The sequence below is a fragment of the Austrofundulus limnaeus genome, unplaced genomic scaffold (genome assembly GCF_001266775.1).
Source record: "Austrofundulus limnaeus strain Quisiro unplaced genomic scaffold, Austrofundulus_limnaeus-1.0 Scaffold10, whole genome shotgun sequence".
NCBI lineage: Eukaryota > Metazoa > Chordata > Actinopteri > Cyprinodontiformes > Rivulidae > Austrofundulus > Austrofundulus limnaeus.
Window position 1 is genome coordinate 602,339 of NW_013952412.1, and position 7,851 is coordinate 610,189.

At 38.8% G+C, this 7,851-nt stretch overlaps 2 protein-coding genes across 2 annotated transcripts in view; one reads left to right on the forward strand and one right to left on the reverse strand.

Moving 5' to 3' along the window:
- The window catches only part of nsun5 (NOP2/Sun RNA methyltransferase 5), a 3,847-nt gene extending 2,007 nt beyond the window's left edge, over positions 1-1,840 (forward strand). The window contains exons 3-4 of the mRNA XM_014001713.1: positions 1,009-1,173; positions 1,559-1,840. Of these exons, the coding sequence (XP_013857167.1) occupies positions 1,009-1,173; positions 1,559-1,739 (346 nt within the window). The 3' untranslated portion in view covers positions 1,740-1,840. The remainder of the gene's footprint in view (positions 1-1,008; positions 1,174-1,558) is intronic.
- A 2,653-nt stretch (positions 1,841-4,493) lies between these two features.
- The window catches only part of LOC106513066 (transketolase), a 13,413-nt gene continuing 10,055 nt past the window's right edge, over positions 4,494-7,851 (reverse strand). The window contains exons 10-14 of the mRNA XM_014001714.1: positions 6,669-6,799; positions 6,496-6,579; positions 6,329-6,422; positions 6,118-6,240; positions 4,494-5,203 (exon numbers count right to left, since the gene is read on the reverse strand). Of these exons, the coding sequence (XP_013857168.1) occupies positions 5,016-5,203; positions 6,118-6,240; positions 6,329-6,422; positions 6,496-6,579; positions 6,669-6,799 (620 nt within the window). The 3' untranslated portion in view covers positions 4,494-5,015. The remainder of the gene's footprint in view (positions 5,204-6,117; positions 6,241-6,328; positions 6,423-6,495; positions 6,580-6,668; positions 6,800-7,851) is intronic.

A 7,851-nucleotide genomic window follows, 5' to 3' on the forward strand; every position in this document is an offset into this window, starting at 1 on the left:
AAATAGAAGTATTTTGATCCACACTCCATATCAGTAGTTGGCGGTAATGCACACCTTCMGTTGTTTGCCAACCACCATAAAACAACACAAGAAGAAGAAGAAGAAGAAAACATGCTGGATAGGGGTACTTGAGGACCAGGATTGGGAACCACTGATTTAGAGTATTACGTGATGTTTGAGTGTCTCAAAATTACAAATCAGAAAGAACTTGTCTTTTATATATATCATCACAAATAAACCTTTATCTAGTTTTACTAATGGTGCCTATTTTGATTGCATGGTGGTTTTAGATCATACAGCTTTGGTTATTAATTAATAAATAAATCAGTTAATAATGAACATGTGGTTAATATTAACAGCAGGTTATATCCCACTTCTGAAAATTAATTGTCTCAAGAAATGAAGAAGTTGTGCTCATTTGTTGTTTGTTGCAGAATCCTAAAGTTTTCCAGGTTTTCAATGTTAAATCAGTGCAATTTCTCAATACTAAAATTGCCAAAACTTCCTCCTTCCATCACCAATCTGGACAATCTTGGTGTCGATCTCTTAGTTGTTTCAAGCGCTGTCATTTGCGCTTCTAAAAATGAGCAATTTATAGTCTTGTATTTTTTTTGTCTCTTACCTAAAAAGTGCCAAATAAAATGTTAATGCTTGAGGTATGTGTTTAGGGTCTCTCTCAGCTACTATATCTAATTTTAGCTCAATATATTTAAATATAACTGGGTTACAGTCATTTTTTTGTGCTTTAGTCGTTTTGAATCAGGTTTAAAATGTAAAATCAGTTGTAGATGTGTGTTTTCTGATTTCTCAAGTGGTGTATTCAATTCCATCTAGTGGTTTATGCAAAATATTTTGCTAACAGACAAACACAGGCAGCTACACAATTGCCTCCAGATACCAAAACTCTAATCTGATCCAGCAGCTTGGGTACACTCAGATTAACACATGGTAACAGGTGAATAAAGAGTTAAAGTCCTGTGAACCTAAAGGTTTGGTTTGTCCGTGCAGGTTGGTGCGCCTGCTGCCTCAGTGGCCTGAACGAGGACTGGAGCCTCTCTCCCAGTGTTTGCGTGCCAGCGTCACTACAACACTCACTCACGGCTTCTTTGTTGCTCTGCTGGAAAAACACAAAGATGCTGAGAGAGTAAAAAACACACCTGGTGTTCAGAAAAGGTGAATACTGTGTCTTATTTGATCGTATTTTAAAGTTCCTTTTAGAATCAAAGTCTCTCTTTCCATGAAACACTAGATGTTTCACCTGCTTGAAAATGATTCAAATCTAAAAATGTTTGGACAGTTTTAATGCCTTAAAATAAAATGAAAAACCTTTGTTGTGGATTTGTTGTTTGCAGTTAAAATTGCTGCAGTATTTCAAATGACTGAATTTTGCTTTAGCTCGGTTTAAAATAATTAAGGTTGTAGTTTTTAATGTATCATAAGCACAAATGTTTTTTGTAGCTAGTTTTGTTTATTCATAATAATGTAGATTTATCTAATTCTATCAAATAATTTAAAACTCATAATAGTTGATTTGAAGGTAATTTACTTTTTGTTTCAGCAATGTGGAGGTGACGCCTTCTGATTCTTCTGTTGTTGAGGGAGAACCTGCAGCTCTGGTTGAAAACTCAGACCCTGAGGAAAAACTCACGTCTGCTGCAGCAGAGACTGAAACTTCACCCAACAAGAAGAAGAGGAAGAAGAGAAAGAATAAACAGAAGACGACAGAAAAAGCAGACTGAAATACTGAATCGCTGCAGTGTTGCATGGAGGAAACTTCCTGTTTTCTAAAAAGAATGAGGTGAATTTAAATGCAAAGTAAAGTTTAGTTTTTACTACGTCACATTTTTTGGATTCTTTTCTATTTGAGGTACTCTAAAGATTTGGGGTTTATCTTGTTTTCTTTGGATGATTCAAATATTTTCAGCCCTGTTATAAATGTGTCCAGCAGGGGGCAGCAGAACTATGGAGTTCAGTTTTCAGTTTCAAATAATTTTTTTCGGTTTCAAAATTATTTTTTCAGTTTCAAAATTGTTTTTCAGTTTCAAAATTGTTTTTCAGATTCAATTTTTTTCCAGTTTCAAAAATATTTTTCAGTTTCAAATCTCCTTTTTTCAGTTTCAAGTTTCTTTTGTTTTGAACAAACCTGATGACCCCAATTTAGCTCCATACAGAACCGCTGAAAAGAGGGTGTAGCTTGTTTTGCTCTGAAAAAAATACCTGTCATTTCTTCTTATACGTTTGAAGCAAGGCTTGTACTCTCTTGCTTTATTTTACAGGGCTAAACCAAGGCTAGTAGAAACAGATAAACATGTTTTAAGTGGTTAAAAATGCATCTTGTCTTGATCATAAATTTATATTTTAATTTTTAGATGAATTGGAACAGAGCTCAGTGAGCTGTTTATAGCTTAATATATTGTTTTATAGTCTGACCCTGCTTTACTCTTCTAAACATCTTTATCCCTGACCTGTATGGTATGTTCGTTGTTCTTCATGATGCCATTTGATCAATAATGTTTATAGATAAATATATGAAGTCTTGACAGTGGATAAACTGGATTTGTGTTTTTTTTAATGGAGTAAATTATCTGTAATTATGGGTTCATGTTTTCTTAGAACTGTATTTCCAGTTTAAGGAGCACAAGTAGCACTAATTTAGTTTGACAGGAGGCATGTCAGCGTGTATGTGTGTGTGTGTGGTGCATTAGTGAGGAAGAATACATTAGACTGACAGATACACAAACCGCTGCTTGGATGGGTGTCAGAAACACCCAGTGTAAACCCGCAGCACCTTAAGCGTGTGAACACACACACACACACACACATACACTGAAGGGTTTTCTTATCCTACACACAACCTGCCAGTTCAGTTTAGTTTTCTCACTCTCTCAGCTGACACACACACAGAGTCCACCTTTACACCAGACAGGCCTGTGATGTGCAGCAGGAGTTGGGGGTTAAAGATCACCCTGAATAATCACCTGAGGTCATCAGCTGAAGAGTACACAACTCTGGAAAAAAATAAAAACAAAGCAACTAAAGTTATTTGTGTTTTGAAAAAAGAAAACACGGAGCCATCAGCTGAACATCAACATGGTTTAAAAAAAAAATCAAAAAGGATTGAGCTAAAATCAAACTTATTTTGATATAAAAATGCTTTTTATAGAATAAACCATGTCTTTGTGTTTACAAGCCATGAATAACACTACACTGTGTAATCATAATGCCTACTTAAACAACCTTTAATCATTAGACAATTGTTAAGCTAACCAGCTAATGTCACCCACATGTTTATGGCATCCTGTCTTCACTCCCAGGTACCAACTGCAGCCTGTAAATCTTTCAATAGGCTTTAAATTATTAACACATTAAATATAGAAACGGCAGCTTTGAGCTCGTGATCCTCCAGACTTCAGCCAGCAGAAGACCGAACTACCAGACTGCAGTAAGGTGTGGCTCACATTTATAGAGGTCAATAAGATGTTTCTGCAGAACTGACATTTCAGGATCGCTGCCCACAGACCTGAAACATCTATCACTAAAAATACACCTGAACTCATTTGTCTAATAACATTTTGTAATAACACAACATGGAGTTGATTTGATTCGTATTGATTGTGTTCTATCCTCCCCTCCTCAAGGCACACCGTCCTGCATGCTTTAGATGTTTCTCTGCTTCATCGCAGGTGTTTTCAATTGATCACTGATTAACAGGCTTTTGTTGAACTGCAATCAACTGCATCAGGTGTGTTAAAGCAGGGACACTTCTAAAACATGCAGGACAGTGTGCCTTGAAAAACACTGCTCGAACTGAAAATGTTCTATTTAGCAAAAATTACATTTGTGTTTTGCAGATTTTTTTTGTAACAATGCTTCACGGGAATAAAACTTATCCCAGGCACCTGACTGGCAGTACCTGAGGGTACCAGAAGCTCGAAACAAGTCAATAGCAACAGAATAGATTGGCAGAGAAGATTTGGCAAACTTTGTGTGCGCAACCCATAAATGCATGTTCCTTACAAATGTGGCACCATTTAAAAAAATATTTAACAGGCTTTCCCAAACTTAATTTAGCACCAAGATGCTTAGTTACAAAGAACCAAACATAAATTTCATTACTTTTTGTGCCAAGTTTAGTTGCAGAAAGTCATTTTTAATTTAAAAGGCTCCAAACATATTTTACTCTCATGCGCATGACGAGGCCTGCTGTAAGACGTAAAAACATATCTGAATGAGGACTTTGAAATTTAGCTGCTTAGTCTGAGGCCGTGGTTATTTTATGCAGAAAGTTATATTGTGCTTTTCAGATGTTGTAGCCTGCCACACTTTGCTTCTGCTAGTCCAAACATTTAGACTGTAAAGATTTGCAAAACATAATTAAACCAATAAATGTCTGAATATGTGTGATTAGTGTAAAACAAGTCGGTCAGGAGAATACTGGTATGTTTAGTTCTGTGTGCCACGTCGACTGACAAGAAAGACAAAGAAATAAAAACTGTGCGGAAACCATCCCTTTATTTGTGTGAAGCAGTCCCAAGCACAACCAGAAGAGTTAAAACCAGTTAAGTGTTCAAACAGATCAAACCACAGATTCAGCACAGACCTGCCGGCCTCTGGGGAGAGAGGGGTGAGATTTAAACACACCGAGCCTGAGACATATGAGACAGAAACGATACAAAAAAAAGACTTAACTCTGAACCACATTCACTGCTTTTTACTCAAAAACAATATTGCAGAACCAGAACTTTGTATTTTTGTTTTTAGAGGAAAAGAAAACACTAACAGGGTGAAGATCTGTGAGTGAAAGAGTGTTTACTTGACTCGAAGTGATCAGGTAAAAAACAAACAAACAGAAGAGCAGCAGCAGCCAGGTGTCTGATCACAACAGTTAGAGAAACATCTTTTATTTGGATCAAATGAGGTGCTGCTTCCCTTCTTATTTGACATCCGTTTTCACGGTGATCCCAGGTTAGCACAGAGTCCGTCCCGGTGGCTGCTTCCTGCTGCTGCACACATCTTTACTTGGCGTTGGCAAAGCTGCTGAGGAGCTTCCTGACCGCCTGGGCGATGGCGTCGCGGTCGATGCCGCAGATCCGAAGCAGCTCGTGGGGCTTGCCGCTGCGGGGCACCCGAGAGACCGCCAGGCGCTGAACGGTGAAGCCGGGCTCGTTCACCAAGGCAGAACACACGGCCTCACCTAGACCCCCTGCGGAGCAAACAGACCCCGGAGCTGGGACATCATTCAGCTTCAAGCCTCTGTTCTCTTATAACCCCGCCTCCTGTCAGATTCAGTGTCTGGAGGTGGACGTGAGGGGCAACGGGCCCGACACCACCCTCCTCTCACACCTCTGCTGTCACTTTTTACTCTCCTGATGGTTCAGAACAAGGATTCAAACCAGTTTTGCCCTCGGCAATCATTCCTCCTGCTCACAGAGGTCGTTATGATTAAAACTCCTCCTGATTTAATGAACTGGAAACGAAGCAGCACCTTAAAGCTGAAAGAAACCGCCAGGTAGATTTTAATGAAACTTCTTCGTTATCACAAATTTTTATTGCTCCCTGCTGCAGGAGTCGCCACAGCAAGACAACCTGAATGAAAGATTTGCCTTTTCTGATGCAATCGGGTATCAAACCTGCAACTTCAGGATTACAGAGCTACAAAAGCCCCTTTAATTTGATTCTATATTAGATGAAAAAAACAAACAATGGAAATAGCAGCTACTTTAACAAATCCAGACGAGGCGAAGAGTGCTTTTGCTTCTGTATGTAGGTCAGCATGAGCCCCAAAGGCCAGAGCTGAATTTAAGAAACACTGACAGGCTTCTGCTGAACTCAATATTTTCACAAAACGCAAGACACAGGGCTCTCCTGACTCAAGGAAGCAGAAAAATGGTAAAAGAAAACAAACGCCTGCAAAAAGACATGAACAAAATGTATTTTTTTTGCACAATAAATGTATAAATGTCAAACCTTCAGGATCTAAATGTGTAATATATATAATCTAAAACAGAATGATAAAGCTTCTTTTAATTAAAGTTGATCTTTTGATTGCCTAAATAGAATAAAATCTTAAAATCATTTTGCTCTTTTTAAGAATATTTATTATTTTTGCATTCAGACCTTCGTAGTAGTGGTCCTCCACTGTGATCACGCGTCCTCTGGTGGCCCTGGCGTGCTCAATGATGGTCTTGGAGTCCAGGGGTTTGATGGTGAACGGGTCTATCACGCGGATGTTGATTCTCTCTGGCATAGAGGAGAGAAAAGTAAACGGTGGTTTTTACAGGGTTTGTGTAGAAGTTTGTTTATTCTTTGTTGCTTCGTCTCTTTCTACCTTTTTTCAGCGTCTCAGCGGCAGCCAGAGCCTCGTGGAGAGTAACTCCCGCTCCGATCACAGTCACGTGATCATCGTTGGTTTTATAAAGAACCTTAAAGGGAGAGAACACACGGATCTGTACGTGGAAACTAAAAGTTCACGTGTTGCTTTTACTCTTCACTTACCTTCGCCTGTCCAACGTGGAAGTCTTCGTTGGAGTTGTAGATGATGTTGTTCTCTGGGCGACTTGTTCGGATGAAACACAAACCCTGCAACACATCAGAAATCGTTCACATCTCACAGTAATCTCAGATTTTTAAAAGATCTCTAAAGGTGGTTAAAAGGATAATACGAGTACTTTGGTCATGGCTGCAAGCTCAACAGCCTTCTCAGTGGAAACGCCGTCGCTTGGGTAGAAGATGGTTGCTGTGGGAATGGCCCTGAACATGGCCAGATCCTCCAGGCCCATCTGAGAGGGTCCGTCTTCACCTAATGACACGTTCCAGCAACAAATCACACAAATCAGGCAAAAACTAACTTCACCCAACAGCGAGTGAAATGACGGGCATGCAGTGTACCTGTTGAGGCGGACAAGGTGAAAGGGAAGGAGGAAGAGGAGAAGAGAGAGAGTCAGGCTGCTCTGCTATCAACCTCCATGACAGAGACAAAGACGGGGAAGGAAGACAGGAGGAGTGCTGACTTCAGAGGAGGAAAATAAACAGTGACACACAGTTTGGTAAGATGAGGGGGAGGAAAGTGTCAGGCCTTCTGGGGTTTCAAATACTGACGGGTGACTCGACTAGATGAAACGATCTAAAACATTACGGCCAAACTAATTCTGAACTAAAACATAAAAAAGGTCAGAGAAAGGGAAGGCGGCAAGCAAACTCTATCCGACTCAAATCCAAGTGATGTGACTAGCTTAATGTAGAATATACAATATTTTTTACATGACTATAAACATGTTAAACAGCTCCTAAACATATAACTCTGTCTTTTTAAAACCAATAAACCTGCAAAAGGTCTCTTTAAACTACTGCAATACACTGATTACTTTTTTCCACTGACAAGACAAAGAAGCCAGAAGAAAGTAACTTAGAGAAATTACATTAGGAGTGCTGAATGACACTACTGACATTTTAAAGAAGCTAAAACAGGTGTTAAAGCTAAAACAAAGCACTAGCTAAAACTGGCAAATGTTGGTGAAAAGTTTCAAAACATTAGGTAAACTTGAATAGTAGCAAAAGGCTAGCTAAAAAGTAAACGTAGCAAAAAAGCTAGCTAAAAATTGATGGTAGCAAAATGGTAGCTAGAAGCTAAAGGCTATAAAAGTTAGAAAAAAGCTAAACACTAGGAATGTGCGATATGGCAAAAAATTCATATCACGATATACATTATGATGAGTGGCGGTAACAATATATATATAGACATAAAACTTATAATAGAAAATAAATAAATCACATATTAATTGAGTGGAATAAATATGTATAGGTAAAAAAATTTAGTCCTTAAAATCTCCTTTTTTAAGGGACACTAAAGTC